This window comes from Perognathus longimembris, chromosome 1, assembly GCF_023159225.1.
Source record: "Perognathus longimembris pacificus isolate PPM17 chromosome 1, ASM2315922v1, whole genome shotgun sequence".
Lineage (NCBI taxonomy): Eukaryota > Metazoa > Chordata > Mammalia > Rodentia > Heteromyidae > Perognathus > Perognathus longimembris.
The window spans coordinates 161,558,840-161,575,552 of NC_063161.1; the positions used below are offsets into that span (position 1 = coordinate 161,558,840).

Below are 16,713 nucleotides of genomic sequence, written 5' to 3' on the forward strand. Positions count from 1 at the left end.
GGTCCCCTGGTGTTGGGGACTCCTGGCAGGAGCCCCCGGGAGCTGCTCCCAGCATGGGCAGCCATGCAGGGGTGATGGGGGCCCCTGGGTGTGGGGTCTGGGCAGCTTGGAGTCTGGCATCTCATTTAAAGTGGAGGTAGAAGGGGGGCTGGGGGGGTGGCGGCAGGGAGGAGGGGTGTCCTAGAAAAGGTGGAGTCAGGAATGAAGGAGGAAAACCATGAGGCTCAGAGAGGGCGTTGGGCTGTGGACCCCCAAAACTGCGTCCCACTGTAACCCCTGAGAACACAGCAACTGCCGGGAATTGACTGCGTCCGCCTCACGCAGTGTCCTGTCACCCGGGGACAGAGCCACCCCCCCCCCCCCGGGCAGCCCTCCCCTCTGGGCGTCACCTCTGATGCCCTCCAGCCCAGAAGGCCCTGGACACCGCCATTCTCCAGCCCCGGGGATCCAGGCCTTCCCGCCCCAGCTCCCCACGAGGAGATGAGGGAATGACGCTACCGGGTGGGCTGGGCCCCCAGGACTGTCCAGAGGGGCTGGCATTGACCCGCCCTGTGGCCCATCTCTCCCCACACCCATCCTCTGGCCCCCATCTCCCGCCCCACATCTGGCCATCCATCTGGCTCTTTGTGTGGAGGCCACAGGCAGGTGGGCGTGGCTTGAGGGTCTAGGAGGGTCAGCCTCCCCCCCCCCCCAGGCCAGCCTCCTGCCCAGGTCCTCACCCCCGCCCCCAAGTGGTTCTTAAACAGAGTTGTCTTAAGCTGGTTATAAAGAGGTTGATGGGCCTGGAGTCCAACAGTGGGGGGTAGAGACTGAGACGCCAGAGGCCCGGCTGACCCCTTCCTCGTGCCAGAAAGTCCTTGGCTGTCCCCTGGTCCTGAGCCAAGCTCTGCCATGCTGGCCCTGCGTGAGCTGCTGTCGGGAGTCTTGAGCACGGTCTTGCGGTTATGGGGCCCGAGGAGAGATGGGGAAAGAGGCGGCGTCGGAGGGCGGGGCAGAGCAGAGCGTGAGATGAGGAGACAGCTTTGGGGTGCAGAGCCTGAGATGAGGAGACAGCTTTGGGGTGCAGAGCGTGGAGATGAGGAGACAGCTTTGGGGTGCAGAGCGTGGAGATGAGACAGCTTTGGGGTGCAGAGCCTGAGATGAGGAGACAGCTTTGGGGTGCAGAGCGTGGAGATGAGACAGCTTTGGGGTGCAGAGCGTGGAGATGAGGAGACAGCTTTGGGGTGCAGAGCCTGAGATGAGGAGACAGCTTTGGGGTGCAGAGCGTGAGATGAGGAGACAGCTCTGGGGACAGCAGGACTTCCAGCCAGCTTCAAATCCACGTCTGTCCTCAGCCCCTCGGAGTCCCCTCCCCTCGTATCTGGGGAAAGTAAGGCCCGAACAATGCCTTAGTGTGGGGTTTGTTTTTTTTCACAGTAAGTATAATTTAACTGGAAAAAAGTTAGAATTTAAAAAACAACAACGAAGAATGTCCCCACCGTGCGTTCATTTTAAGTTTAGGAACACTTCCAAGTGTGAGTTAAGGAAGCCTACATAGTTGCTCTTTTTCTGGTTCAGTGCTGGTTGCCTAAGGCGCCATCAGTCACGCGGAGCAAGGAGGAGCCGGAGGAGCTGCGGAGCGGAGGACGGAGCAGCCCGGCTCCCGGCCGCCCCGGTCAGGAGCGGAGGACGGAGCAGCCCGGGTCCCGGCCGCCCCGGTCAGGAGCGGAGGACGCAGCAGCCCGGCTCCCGGCCGCCCGGCTCAGGAGCGGAGGACGCAGCAGCCCGGCTCCCGGCCGCCCGGGTCAGGAGCGGAGGACGCAGCAGCCCGGCTCCCGGCCGCCCGGGTCAGGAGCGGAGGACGCAGCAGCCCGGCTCCCGGCCGCCCGGCTCAGGAGCGGAGGACGCAGCAGCCCGGCTCCCGGCCGCCCGGGTCAGGATGTTTTCTGGAGCGACGGGTCACATTTGTGGCACTTTTTCTTTATGTCCAACAAGTGAGAGCACTGAAAAAGCGACAACTCCGGGCGCCGGCAGCTCACTCCGAGAATCCTCCGCACACTCCGGAGGCCGAGGCTGCACCACGGGGCGTTGAAGACTTGGACGGAGCCTTTTCTCTCGCGGCAGCGGCCATCTGCCCCCCCCAGCCACGCGAGAGCCCGCGAGCAGGAAGACCGGGGTCCAGGGCTGCCCAGATAGAAAGCCCAATAGAGTCCGTCTCGGGGAAAGCTGGGGGCGGTGGGGGTGTCTGTCATCCTGGCGGTGGCGGGGAGCCTAAAGTGGGGAGCGCTGGACGAGCCCCGAGTCCCCGGGCAGGAGACGAGACCCGATCTCAAGAAATAACGCACGCAGAAAGAGGATGGCGGCTCAGGGTAGAGCACCTGCCTCGGATGAGGCCCGGGGTTCAAACGCTAACGCCCCCTTTACCACCACAAACAAAGGGGGGGGGAGTGAGATACTGCGTTCAAATGTGTAAGAGAGCCCGTGGATCTGTCACGCTTTCCGATCTGGTTTTGTACGGTGGGCATCGACGCGCAGGCAACGCTGAGGGGTGTTCTTGGTGGTGGTGGCTTCGCGTTTCCTCTTCTGGGACGGGGTCTGCGTGGAGCCGGGCTGACCTCCCCCGGGGGTCTTCCCGTCACAGCTCTGGGCCACCACGCCCAGCTGAGAGTTCTAATCCGACGCTTAAAGCAGCTGTATCGAATACTCTTGTGTGCCAAAAATAAAAATATAGGATGCTGGTATTTGTCACTTTGAATTGTCTTTGCCTAGTTTGCAGTGTGAGTATCCGTGTGTGTGTGTGTGTGTGTGTGTGTATGTGTGACTCCTGTATCGCTCACCTCCTGTCCCGAGCATCGCCTGGGTGTGTGTGACTCCCGCCCTCCCTCCCCCCACCCCCCACCCCCCCCCAGCCGATGTGCGCCCCCTCACGCCATGGAGACAGATACCGACCGTAAGTCCTCGGGATCACAGTTTGAAGGGGCTGTGAGACTCTAACCTCCAGTAAACCACCCAAAAAAGGCGGAGGTGGCGCTGCGGCTCCGGGGGTGGAGCGCTGGCCTTGAGCAAAAAGACAGTGCCCAGGCCCTGAGTTCAAGCCCCAGGACTGACAAGAAAAAGAAGGATGCCTTCCGATCGGAACCTGGGTTCCTCCGCACAGGACTTGGCGGTGAGGGTGTGGTCTGGTGGCGGGGAGGCAGCCCAGGCCGGGGGGATGGGGGGGGTGGGGGGGAGCCCCACCCGAGGACGGCGTCCGGGGGGAGGCACAGTTGGGGTCAGGACGGGAAGGCCAGTGGCCACAGAGGCGGAGGGCGGAGGCAGCGTGGCGGCGAGCCACCCTTCCCGCGGGAGGCCGCAGCCCTCGAAGCTGCCGGAGGCCTGGAGCCGCTTCACGACCCCCCCGCCCCCCCCCCGCTGCCCCTCCCGATCTCAGACCTGTGTCCCCGGCCCCCAGAGGGTCAGAAGGGGCTGTGGCGCCTGGGATTCCTGAGGGAGGACGAGGGCCCGGGCCAGCCGGGGAAAACCACGGGTGTCCTCCTCAGTCCCCGAGGCCTGCCACGCCGCCCCCCACCCCCGCCCAGCTCCCCCTCGCGTCTGCCGCCCACACGGCCACCCCCTTGCCCCGCGGTCCCCGCGGCTGACGGGCTGGGGGTGGGGGAGGGGAGGACAGGTCCCTTGGCCCCCCCCCGCCCCCCAAAGGCCCAGAGACCCTGCTCTGGCCTCCCAAATCCGACAATATTAGAAAGGATTTGTGTCCCCGGTGAATAATGCGAAGTTAAATTACATCCACTCCGGCTTAAATTTTCATATTCCTATTTCTCATCTCCATAAAGAAATTCTATTTGCAGGGCTCCTAGGTGGCCGGGCCAGCTGCTGGGGTGCTCTTTAATGAAATTAGTCCTGGGGCGGGGCGGCGAGGTAGGCCGAGTGGGCGGCTCCGGCTGCTGGGGGAAAAGGTAAAAGGTCACAGTTCAAATTATTTATCTCCCTAATCACTTAACAGAGCACATACATTATGTGTCAGAAGCGGCCGGGCCGCTGATCTACGAGGACGTGGGAGTTGGGGGACCCACCGTGAGGCTCAGCGAGGACACCCCAGCACAGGGAGGCCCTGGCACCCGGCTCAGGAGAGGGAGGGAGCCCGCCGCTCTAGGACCCCCCCCCCACCCAGGGCAGGGAAGAGAGGGGGACCTGCCTTTGGGGTGCTGGGGTTCCAGACAGAATGATCTGGAAAGAAGTGGGGTCAGAAGAGCCCCTGGGAGCACCAGGATCCAGGGAGCAGAGTCCACGAGGAAGGAAGCGGCCCCTGGAAGGAGAGTCTGCTACGAAGCCAGGGCCTGGGAGGGAGGCGGCCAGACCCGCGGCCGAACGGATTCCTGGGTCCCGAAACTCGACGCGGAGCCCCTTAGCTGAGGTTCACAATGCTTTTCATTTTTGTTTTTGGTCAGTTGTGGGGCTTGAACTCAAGGCCTGGGCGCTGTCCTGGAGCCTCTGTGCGCAAGGCTGGCTCTCTACGCTTGAGCCACAGCGCCACTTCTGGGTTTTGAGTGGTTAATTGGAGATAAGAGTTGTACAGGGACGTTTCTGCCCAGGCTGGCTTCGAACCACCATCCTCAGATCTCAGCCTCCCAGGTAGCTAGGATGACAGGTGGGGGCCACTGGTGCCCAGCTAAATGGTTTTGTTTTTTTTAATGATTTTTGTTGTTGTTGTTGTTGTCAGTCCTGGGGCTTGAACTCAGGGCCTGGGCGCTGTCCCTGAGCTCTTTTGCTCAAGGCTAGCGCTCTACCACTTTGAGCCACAGCGCCACTTCCAGTTTTCTGGGGTTAATTCGGGGATAAACATCTCATGGGTTTTCCTGCCTGAGCTAGCCTTGAACTGCAATCCTCAGATCTCAGCCTCCTGAGTAGCTAGGATTCGAGGTGTGAGCCTCCGGTGCCCGGCTGAAGGGTTGGTTACTTCTTTATTTTAGGTGTGAGACGAGGACTTGAACTTGGTGCCGTCACATTGGCTCATTGGCTGAGCCAGCCAATTGGCTCCCAGCTGAGCCAAGCCTCCAACTCCTCCAACATTGATGGTTCACCACCCTGCTCCCCAGGCCTCTGGGCTGGCTCTCGGCTGCTAGGCACGGTAGCCCGAAGCCCCTCCTGGGCCAGGCCCGGCTTGCCCACCGGTCCGCCCTTCTGTCTTGGCCTGCAGTCGGTCCCCTCTCCCTTCAGTGTGCCGAGGGGGCCCAGAGCCTGGCCAGGGAGCACTGCGGCCCTGGGTGCTGCACTACCCTCACTTTCTACTTGTGGCACTTAATCTGTGTGAGCAGCTGACCCCCAATATATCTCCGTGTATTGATCAGCTTTAGGCTGATAGAAGTTCAAGCTCAGAAGGTCCTGCTCTCTGACCCCCAAATAGGGTATGAATCTCAATCGAATAGACTGATATTCACACTTGCTTTCCACACCGGCCCGGGGCTGCGGGGAAATCAATGAGGATGGAAGGAGAGTCACGATTTATAGAACACCTGCCATTTTAATATTAGGATAAATGTTATATTGCCCTGGGGGGGCCTGGGGGGTCGCCCGGAAAATATTTCTTAGAGAGCTGTTTCTGTTGGAAGATGATGTGCAATGGGATTTTATGAAGTCAAATTTATAGACCTCATTTAGGCTTATAATTTAAAACTCCTGATGAGAAAGACATTAAGTAGAGTGCCCGGGTGGGGGGTGGGCGCTCCCCGAGCCGAGCCGCGTCGCGGGAGAGCAGCCCCTGGCGGGCCGGGGCCCCGGGCCTGGGAGGGCCCCGCGAGGCCCCGGACTCCGGCCCGAGCAGCAGGCGCGGGGGGGTGGGGAGCCCGCCTGGGGTGGGGGGCCCCGTGGGCACGGACGCGCCCACTCACCTGCTGTGCCAGTCCTGAGCCTTGAACGCAGGACGTGGGTGGGCACTGGCCCCGAGCTTGTTCACTCGGGACTGGCACTAGCGCGTGGATCGCCGCGCTCCCTCAGGCGTGTGCGGGTCTCGTGGCCCTCGCTGCCCGCCGGCTTCCCGGTCCTCCGCGTCAGCCTCTGGGAGGCGGCTCGGGCTGAGGAGCGGGCTGCACGGTGGGGCCCGGGACCCCAGCCAGGGCCCGAGGGGCCACCGGAGAGCGGCGGAGAGGCCAGACGCCCGGGGCCGCGGTGTCGGCACGGCGTCTGTTGGAAGGGTGAGCGTCTCTCGCGCCTCTGGGCCTCAGTTTCCCCAGCCTAACTGGAGAGGTCTGATGCCTGTCCTCCCGTGCCGACTGTCTAGAGCTTGGCTTTCAGCCTCCTTCGTGACCCCGGGGTCTCCAGCGGGGCCCGCTCAGCCCCTGCCCCGCTGGCTCGCGGTCCCTGCGGAACGCCCAGGAGCGGCCACGCCGGGCCCCCGGCGCCCGCGCGTCCCAACTGGTGCCCGGCAGCCGAGCAGGGCGGCGCTGGTTTCCCTGCGAAGCCGGGCGGCCTTCCGCAGAAAGGAGGCGGAGGAAGCCTGTGGCGATGGCCGGGGTGCCGGGGAAGCCCGTGGGGCCGACAGAGAGGCTCAGCTGCCCCTGTGGCCCCGCAAAAGGTCAGCTCACAGCTCAGCCTGGGCCCCGTCCCCCGGGAGCCGGCACGGGCGTCCAGCAAGGGCGGCTCGCCAGCACCGCCGCCGCCCGGGCTCGGCAAGGGCGGGGCGCCCCCCCCCCCCCGCCCCCGCGTGCTCCCGCCTCCCGCGCAGGGAGCTTCCTCCTGGACCTGACGCCGTCCCCGGCTTCCTGGGCCCCAGCCCTGCCTCAGTGGTTGCTCAGTGCCCACCCCTCCGTGGGAGGCAGCCCGGGGTTGCTGAGCTGTGTCTTAGAACCGTGGGCACCGGGGAAACTCGGGGGCTCGGGTGCCAGCAGGCGGCCAGTGTAAGAAGTGCACAGCCCCGGCCCCCCGCTTCCAGGACGGAGAGGGACGACGTAAGGGTGCCAGGTGGGGCGGGACCCCGCTGCACAATCAACGCGGGCCTCAACGATTGTGATACTCGTGTGTGTGTGTGTGTGTGTGTGTGTGTGTGTGTGTGTGCGTATGGGTGTGTGTATGGGTGTACTGGTCCTGGGGCTTGAACTCAAGGCCTGGACACTATCCCTGAGCATAAAAGCTCAGGACGGTGCTCTACCACTTGAACCATGGCTCCACTTCCGGCTTTGTGCCGAATGATGGGAGATGAGCGTCTCCTCGATTTTCCTGCCTCAGCTGGCTCTGAACTGCCGTCCTCAGCCCTCAGCCTCCCAGGGGCTGGGATTGCAGGCGTGAGCCGCCAGCCCCCCGCTTCACAATCACTATTCTTATCCCCTTGAACCTGAGATCCTGGGGTTCCCTGACTCTGGCCCCCCATTTCTTCATCTCCAGGAGCGTTTCCGGAGCTCTCCTGGCAGGCGGGTGACGGCCGCCTGAGCTCGGACCCTGGCGCAGGCCGGGCCGAGGTCGGGAGACATGGGGAGCCCCTGCTGTGCCCGGCATCTCCTAGCGGGGGGCACCGGGCACGGGGCTCCCCAGGGCTCGGGGCTGCCCCCCCGCACCTCGGCCCCAGTGCCCGGGCAGCGCCTGAGAGCCCCGAGCCGGGGCTCCCGGAAACGAGACCCCACTTCCGCTCGGCCTTCCTCGCCCCGCCCGCCCGCCCGGCATGGTTCACGTTCTCAACTTTATTAAAGGAGCGGCCGCAGCCCGGACGGCCGCCTCCCCTCCGCAGCCCGGACGGCCGCCTCCCCTCCGCAGCCCGGACGGCCGCCTCCCCTCCGCAGCCCGGACGGCCGCCTCCCCTCCGCGGTCAGCTCCGCCTCCGCCCGCCGTAAATCTCCAGGCCGTGATTTGTGACTCTGCGCTCCCAATAAATTAAACCTTTCTCCACGAAAAGGTGGGCGCTCCGGGCTCAACGTTAGGTCACCGTGTCCGTGCAAAGCCAGTGCTTGGGGAGCAGGGGGGACGGCCACCCCGCACCCCACAACCCGCCAGCCCCCTTCCCGCCCCAGACACCCCTGCGCCCCCGCAGACGCAAGGCCTCGTGGCCACCCAGCCCCCCGCCGGGCCCACCGCCCTCTGCCACCCCCGTAGAGCTCCGGGTTCTAAGTCTGAAAGTTCCGGAAACCGCCAGGGCCGGAGCCACGCTGGGACGCGGCCAAGACGTGCACTTTTGGGGGACACACGGCAGGAGCTGGGGGGCCCCGGCCGTGCCCGGAGCCCTGGCTCTCAATCTGTGAGTGAAAGGAAGACGTGGCTGCCCGGCGGCCCCTCGCGTGCAGTCGGTGCCCGGTCTCCACGGACGAGGGTGGAAGGCAGCACCGAGACCGTCTGTGAGGCGAGGACCGAGGCCCGGAGACGCCCGTCCTCGCCACTAACGCCCCAAAGCCAGACGCGGAGCCGTGGCTCACGCGGTGGAGCACCCGCCTTGACCGGGAAAGCTCGGGGACCGCACTCGGGCGGCCCCAGCACCGCGGAGGGAGGAGGGAAGGTCGGGGGTGAGTTCCAGACCCCCGGCCGCCCCGCCGGGCTCACTTCCGTCCGGGCTGGGCCGTGGGCGTGGCCCGGTGCCCTTCAGGACTGCGAGGAGCCCGTCTGGGCGTTTCCTGGCGAGGGGCCCTGGGCGAGGGCCACGGGGCCACGGTCACGCCGTCCGGAAGTGGGAACGGGAAGCTGGAGGGCCCGAGTTCACACGGGATCCCGGCCCGCGGGGGCCCTGCCCACGCCACAAGCTTGCCCTCCGAGGAGGCCGAGGCCCAGGCCCGGGAGCCGACGCCGCCGGCACGGGGCTCGGGTTTCAGGTGCTAGGATTGGGCCGGGGTGCAGAGCCAGCATTCCTCCCGGCCCGGGGCTTAGGTGCTGGCACCCGAGACAAAAGCCTGAACCCCCGCTTCCGCAGACTCAGGTTGCAAAGCCATTACACTGATGAAGCAAATCTTTCCCAAAGCTCTGGAGCCTTTTTGGCTGATTGCATTGGGCAGAGCCCCTCCTGCAGCCCCTCGGAAGTCCCATCGATTTCCTCGCTGGAGTTTGGGTCGGGAGGGGTGGGGACCAGCTCAGGTGACCCCGGGCTGAGCTGGGCGGGGGGGGGGGGGGCGGCGGGGGGGGGAGAGAGGCTGAAGAAGGAGGTGTCAGGGGCAGGTGATGGTGGACGTCTCTTCCCACACTGTCAAAACAATGGCACACCTTGTGTACCCCCCACCCCCTGCGTTGAGTCGGGGAGTGGGGGGAAGAGGCCGGCTGAGGGGCCGGGAGGGCCCTGGGTTTGAGTTCTAGGGGCGAGGGGAGGCGCCAGGCTGCCCGGCTCCCCCAACACCTGCCGTCTTGCTGGGAGGAGAGGCAGAGCCGCTCCAGGCGAGACCCATGGGCCGGGCCCGACGGCTGGCACCCCGGTCCTGGGCCGGCCAGGTGTGAGCTCTCTCCTCCCTCCCGGCCGCCGCCCCCGCCCCCGCCCTTTCTTTCTCTTTCTCTCTTTCTTTTTTAATGTCTGAGACCAAGACTCGAACTTGGCACCTGGTGTTGTTGCTCCTTGGCGGGCGCTCCAACCACAGTGCCCCAGCCCCTCCCGCCTCCCCCCCTCCCCCCCCCCATGACCTGGCTGCCTTATGAGGCGCCGAGGCTTCGCACCTGCCGTCTTCTCTACCCACAATTCATTCATCCATGGGGCCAGTCCTGGAGCTTGAACTCAGGGCCTGGGCACTGTCCTTTAGCTTTCTCTACTCGATTGGTACTCTACCACTTGAGCCACAGCTCCCTTTCTTGCCTTTTGCTGGTTCGTTGGAGACAAGCGTCTCATAAACTTTTCTGTCCAGGCTGGCTTTGAACCGTGATCGTCAGAGCCCAGCCTCCTGGATTACAGCTGGGATTACAGGCGTGAGTCACAGGCGCCCGGCCTCCCCAGTCTTCCTCGCCAGCCCCTGCCCTCCCTGAACCCCTTCACTGGAGTCACCCAGACACCGTGAGGTGCTCAGGCTCAGGGGGACACGGTGGAAGAGCCAGGGGGGGGGAAGGGAAGGGGTGCGGGGCAGAGCCGGAATGGAGGCGGTGGAGGGACCCAGGCTCTGGCCTCAGGATCACACCCGAGCTCTCACAGCAAAAGAACTCGGGGTGGCCGGGGAGGGCCAGGGTCCCCTGGGCCTCCCCCGGGGCCGTGGCTCCAGCTTCCCTTGGCTCCTGGCTGTACCGCACCAACGCTGCCATTTCCCCGCCTGGCTGTGTCTGAGATCTCCCTCTACCCCACCCCCCCCGCCTTGTGTTGGTCCTGGGTCTTGAACTCAGGGTTTCGGCACTGTTCCTGGGTGTATTTTATGCTCCAGGCTGGCGGCTCCGCCCTGGCGTTTGGGGCAGTGCGTTGGGGATGCGTCTGCAGGGCTTTCCTGCCCGGGCGCCTGTGGTTGGAGGGCACCGTCCCAGCCTCGCGTCCACTCTGCCTCGTGGGGGTGGATGGCGCTGTCCCTGTTTGGAGCCCTGGGCGGGCGAGCTGGCCGCACACAGCATGGGGGGGGCAGGGGGAGTCCCGCTCTGGGCTCCGCCCCCCCCGCCCCTCCGGGCCGCTGCTCTTCCTGTCTGGCGTCTCAGCCACAGAGATGACCTCTGCGTGCCCTGCGCCCGGCCGAGCTGAGCCCGGGCCCCGGCTGGCTGGCTTCCCCGCCGCCCCTCACAAGGCGGTAGACCCCGGAGCTCCGTCCCCCCGGTGCCAGCCGCCGGCAGCCCCGTGCTGCCCACCCCGGCTCGTCACTGGGCCCTGCTCCAACCACTCACCTCCTTTGCTGGTCCCAAGGCTTGAACTCAGGACCTGGGCTCTGTCCCTGAGCTTTTGTGTCCAAGGCTAGTGCTCTACCACTTGAGCCACAGCTCCGCCTCTAGGTTTTGGGTAGTTTATTGGACATAAGAGTCTCATGGGGCTGTGATCATGCCCTAGCGGTAGAGTGTGTGCCTCATAGACATGAAGCCCCGGGTTCGATTCCCCGGCACCACATATATAGAAAACGGCCAGAAGTGGCGCTGTGGCTCAGGTGGCAGAGTGCTAGCCTTGAGCAAAAAGAAGCCAGGGACAGTGCTCAGGCCCTGAGTTCAAGGCCCAGGACTGGCAAAAAAAAAAAAGAGTCTCCTGGACTTCCCTGCCTGGTGCGCTTTGACTCGCCATCCTCAGACCTCAGCTCCTGGGTAGCAAGGATGCCAGGCGTGAGACACCAGTGCCTGGCTGGCCTCGGGTTCTTGCTACCTCCAGGTACGGACTTGGCAGCAAGAATCAAAGACCAGCTCAGCCCCGTGACGCCCCACGGTGGCCCTCGGGAGGCCCTGGTGCCCAGCCCCGTGACGCCCCACGGTGGCCCTCGGGAGGCCCTGGTGCCCAGCCCCGTGACGCCCCACGGTGGCCCTCGGGAGGCCCTGGTGCCCAGCCCCGTGACGCCCCACGGTGGCCCTCGGGAGGCCCTGGTGCCCAGGCGGAGGGGCTCTGCCCCTGCCCATCCTCACCGGGTGCGTTGCAAGTTCGTGGGTGCCGGTCACTTTCTAGGAAGGACCAAGACGAAGCCCACGCTCCTGCCTGGCTTCTCAGCGGTGCCCCCTGCCCGACACCACCACGGACACCCGCAATCCCAGCCCCCGTGCCGGCGGGCCTCCGGCGGCCACGCTCCTCCCACTGGGCGAGTGGGAGCAGCCGAGGGGGTGGGGCCGGCCGCACCCTGCTGGCGTCACAGGCCCGCTTTCCCCACCCGCAGTGGCTTGCTGCCAGCATGGGGGGGGGTGGCGGGAGCCCCTGCCGGCCCCCCCACCTCACAGCAGGTGGAAGCAAGGCCCCTGCCAGCCAAGCGCAGAAGCGGGGGGGGGGCCCTCCGCCGGGGGGGGGGGTCTGAGCGCATCTGCTTGGTGCCCAGGCTGTCCAGGGGTGGGAGCTTGGGAGGGGCCACGCCCTCCCAGCGGGATGGTGCCGGGAACTGGGGTGCTCTGTCCTGAGCTCGGCACCCCCCATCCCCCCCCAGGCAGGGGAGGCCCCGGGCTCTGGGGCGGCATTGAATTGCACAGGGCCGAAACCAGACTCCAGGCCCTGCGTGTGCGCGGGGCAGTCTCTGCTGGGCGGGGGGGGGGGGGTACATTCCAGCCCCTAGACGCCCCTTTGCAGCTCTGCCGACTTCACCTGGAGCGGTGTCTGGAGAGCCCCCGGAAGGGATTACCTGGGGTCCGGTTACAGCCCGGCTCTCGGCCTGCTAATGAGTTCAGGCACAGGTGGCAGAGGTGAGCGGGAGGCCGGCCCGGCCGCCCTGGGGCCCCGCCAGGCTCCGGGAGGCTCCGGGGGGCTGCCCCCCCCCAGCGTGGCTCACAGGCTCACGGGGCCCTGGCGCTTGCAGGCCACGGGCTGGCCGTCTAGGAGAGGGCGAAGGAGTCACGGACGTGGAGATGGGGGCTTTGCAGGAAACCACACTGGACTGGGCCACGGGGGAGCCGTGGTTCCCCCTTCCCCCCCCAGGGCCTCCCCCAGGCCGGAGGGCAGTCACTCCACCCATGTCTTCTCATTTTGTGGCCCAAGCTGGCCTGAAGTTCCTAAGCTCCGGTGATTGTCCTGCCTGAGCCGCCCGGGCCGGGGCTCCAGGACTCGGACTCCCAGCCTCGCTCAGAGGACGCCGACGCTGAGGCTCCGGCCTGACCGGCCCTGACCGCCGTGCTGACCGGCCCTGACCGCCGCGCTGACCGGCCCTGACCGCCGCGCTGACTGGCCCTGACCGCCGCGCTGACCGGTCCTGACCGCCGCAGGCCGGGCCGGGCCCCGCGCTGACCGGTCCTGACCGCCGCGCTGACCGGCCCTGACCGCCGCGCTGACCGGTCCTGACCACCGCAGGCCGGGCCGGGCCCCGCGCGGCCCGGGGAGCGCTCGGGCAGGGCTGGCCGCCTCTGCTGCCCCCTGGCCGCCATCCCGGCCGGGACCGTCAACCTGACCGTCCGTTACCTCGAGGCCGTCTGCGGCCCAACTGGGGAGTTTGCAAACAGGTTCGCCAAATTGTCAATTAAGTGGAAATCGATGCCGAGCCATCTATCAAGGGCTGCTGGGGCCGCGGGCGGGCCGCCATCGATCGGGGGCCCCCGGGGAGCAATGTAGGCCAAGTGCAGCCCCCATCTGCTGCACCAGGGCAGCCGCTGCCATCCATCATCCGGCACGGCTGCTGCGGCCACCCACCGGCCGGGCCTGCCCTCTGCCCGGGGCTCCGGCCCAAGGCATGGGGCCCCCTGCTCGGGGCTCCCTGGGGCCGGAGAGCAGGGGTGGAGGCTGCCTCACCCCTGCCTCGGCTCCCCTCCTCCCCTCCACCTCACTGGTGAGGCCCTGACCCTGGGCGCCCCGGCCTCGGAGGCGCTGACCCTGGGCCTCGGTGGCTCTCACTCCGGGCGCCCCGGCGTCGGTGGCGCTGACCCTGGGCCTCGGTGGCTCTGACTCTGGGCCTCAGTGGCTCTCACTCCGGGCGCCCCGGCCTCGGAGGCGCTGACCCTGGGCCTCGGTGGCTCTCACTCTGGGCCTCGGTGGCTCTCACTCTGGGCCTCGGTGGCTCTCACTCCGGGCGCCCCAGCCTCGGAGGCCTTCCGCACGCTCCCCCTCCCCCAGCCCAGCCTCACCCTCCACGGACTCTCCTCTGCGGGACAGACGAGTCCTGTGTGGCCCCTGCCGGACGCTCCGTCCCCGACTGCGGGCTGGGGACACTCCCCAAGAAGCCAGGCCCCCCACAGGCCCAGGACTCTGTGCCCACGGGGGTGCCCGCCGGCCCCGGGAACACCCCGATTCCCATTTTTAGTTATAACACAACACGTCGTCGGTTCACTCTGTGCCAAGGGAGCTAAACTGTCCTTGTTCCCCCTGGGGCAGCCCAGCCCCGGTGCCCACACCCCTCCCCCGAGGGCACCCCGTCTCGGGCACCCCCGTGGCTCCAGGCTGGAGGCAGGACGGCCTCAGGAGCTGTGGGGAAGGACACCGCGGCCCGAGGGCCCCAGGCTGGGAGGGGACGGGCCCATCGGGGTGACCGGGTGCTGCTGGGACGCCCCAGGGCCTCTGGGCTCTAAGACCACGCGGGTGATCATAGCCTGAGCCCCCCCCCCAGCCCGAGCCCGCCCGGAAGCCTCCAGCCAGACATGGGAGTCACCACTTGGGCCTAGAGGGTGGCTAAACCCATGGGTCCAGGGCCTTTGACTCGCTGACACCCGTGGACCCTGAAGTTGCACCTCTGGGGTCAGTGTGCAGCCCGCCGGCCCTGACAGCCCGCACGGCTGGCATAGTGGGCAAGGAAGTACTGTGCACAAGGAGGTACTGTGTCTAGGAAGTACTGTGCTCCGTAGGTACTGCGCACAGGGAAGCAGACGAGACCGCCCACACGTGCCTTACGGGTTGAGATATCACTGGGTGGGGAGAAGAGCTTTCTTTCCGAGGCACCCGGGGGTTACCCTTTCCTCGTTCCTCCAGGAAGACATAGTTATCGGCCGAGTGCTGGCGGCTCGCGCGTCATCCCGATGGCTCAGGAGGCTGAGAGCGGAGGACCGCAGCTCAAAGCCAGCCGGCGGGAAAGTTCACGACACGCTTATCTCCAATGAACCCCCGAAAAGCCGCAACTAAAGCCATGGCTCAAGTGGTCGTGCGCTGGCTTTTTTTTGGGGGGGGGGGGGAGCTCAGAGCAGTGCCCAGGCCAGAGTTCAAGCCCCAAGACCAGCACACACAATTGTTTTTTTTACTAAAGCTGGATTCCAGTGACTCTTGGCTGTCATCCTAGCTGCCCGGGAAGGTGAGATCCGAGGATCACCGTGCCAAGGCTCCAGTACTGACACACACACACGCACACACACTGACACGCTCACACACACACACAGCTAACAAGGGAATTCCACAACTGGCAACATGTCTCCCAATAATGAGGGGAGCACGGGAAGTGACCTGCAGATATGAGAAGTGCCGGAAGAATCCCCGGCACAGAGCCGCGTACCGGCGAGAGGAGGCGCCCGCAAGGAACGAGCCGCCTGCAAACGGGGACACGCCAAGTGCTGACGTCCCCAATGCACGTAAAAAAAGCCTTTACGGAAGACTAAGAGCGTGACGCAGGGGACACGCGGCAGAAGGGGCGCGGCGTGGGACGTGACGGGGGGGGTTGGAACGTCCAAGGTGACCCCTAAAAACACAAAAACGAAAGGTCATCCCCAACAAAGAGATGACACAAAATCACACAAGTTCTCCACTCAGAGCTGTTAGGGAAGAGGGGCTGGCTGCGGCTCAGTGGTGGAGCGCTCGCCGAGCGTGCGTGGCGCTCTGGGTTCGATTCCCCAGCACCACAGAGTCGGAAAAAGGCAGAAGGGGCGCTGTGGCTCAAGGGGCAGAGTGCTAGCCTTGAGCAAAGAGAAGCCAGGGACAGTGCTCAGGCCCTGAGTCCAAGGCCCAGGACTGGCAAGAAAAGGAGGAAGAGGAGGAGGAGGAGGGGGAGGAGGAGGAGGAGGAAGAGGAGGAGGAGGAAGAAGAGGAGGAGGAGGAAGAGGAGGAGGAAGAGAGGAGGAGGAAGGAGGAAGAGGAGGAGGAGGAAGAGGAGGAGGAGGAAGAGGAGGAGGAAGAGGAGGAGGAGGAAGAGGAGGAGGAAGAGAGGAGGAGGAAGAGGAGGAGGAAGAGGAGGAGGAGGAAGAGGAGGAGGAAGAGGAGGAAGAGGAGAAAGGAGGAAGAGGAGGAGGAGGAGGAGGAGGGGGAGGAGGAGGAGGAGGAGGAGGAAGAAGAGGGGGAGGAGGAAGAGGAGGAAGAGGAGGAGGGGGAAGAGGAGGAAGGAGGAAAAGGAGGAGGAGGAGGGAGAGGAGGAGGAGGAGGGAGAGGAGGAAAGAAGATAGCAAAAGAGCAAAAAGGAAAAAAAGGCCACAGCAACCATAGACGAGGCGAGGTTGCCAGGCGCCCACCTGCCCGGACGCTGAGCACGGAGCTCGACCTGTGCGGTCCCTCGGGAGCATCTCGTAGGCCAGTGGGGGGGGGTGTAGGGAGGGAGGGAGGAAAGCAGCCCCTGGGAGGGGCAGGCCGGCCTGCGTGGGCTCTGAGGCCAGGAAGGCCAGCAGGTGGGGGCGGGCTGCGGAGCAGGTGTCTGGAAGGCCTCCAGAGGACACACAGAGGACGGAGGAGCAATTAAGGGCTTCCTGCCACATCCAATCCACTGAGGATGCGGGTGTGTGCGTGTGTGTGTGCGTGTGCGCGTGTGGCAGGGTGTCCACAGTGGGTTTGCAGCCATTAAGCAATGACTCTTGATTCCCACCACGGGACTATTTCGGAGGAGGAAGGACAGGGAGAGGAGAAGGAAGATGGTGAACAGCTTCTAAACGCGTGGCAGTGACACCTGAGCTGGGCAGAGGAGGCTGGGCGAAGGCCGGCGCCCAGCTGCGGGGCCGGGCGGGGGAGGCGGGACAGGGGTTGTTCACCTACGCACCTCGGAGCCTCCTGGTGCAATTAATACGCACTAGGAAAGATGGACAGAGGGCATAAGAAGCAGGCTCTGTGGAGGGGGCCGGGGCCTGCCGGGGGGGGGCGGGCTGGTGGAGAGGGGGAGGGGGGGAGACGTCACGTGTTTGCAGGTAGGGAACTAGATTCGTGACGTCTGTCCGCGGCACCTGTTTGGAGGAGGGGGGAGGAGCGTGTTGGGGTGAAGGAGGTGAGGCCGTGGGTACGGTGTGGGCTTTCGTGGAGACGTCACCGGAAACCCCTCTCGTACAATGATGCTGCTAATAAAATAATTATTAAAGAAAAGAAGAAGGAAGGAT

General features: G+C 65.4%; 1 protein-coding gene across 1 annotated transcript; it reads left to right on the forward strand.

Annotated features, from left to right (window-relative positions):
• The first annotated feature begins 961 nt into the window (after window positions 1-961).
• Window positions 962-12,202, forward strand: LOC125353375 (collagen alpha-1(III) chain-like). Its single transcript, XM_048349015.1, has 10 exons — window positions 962-1,003; window positions 1,558-1,826; window positions 5,971-6,167; window positions 6,268-6,547; window positions 6,905-6,987; window positions 7,354-7,770; window positions 7,974-8,459; window positions 8,540-8,755; window positions 11,192-11,631; window positions 12,086-12,202. Exons 1-10 carry the CDS (start codon window positions 962-964, stop codon window positions 12,200-12,202), a joined length of 2,547 nt encoding a protein of 848 aa, XP_048204972.1.
• The last annotated feature ends 4,511 nt before the right edge of the window (window positions 12,203-16,713 follow it).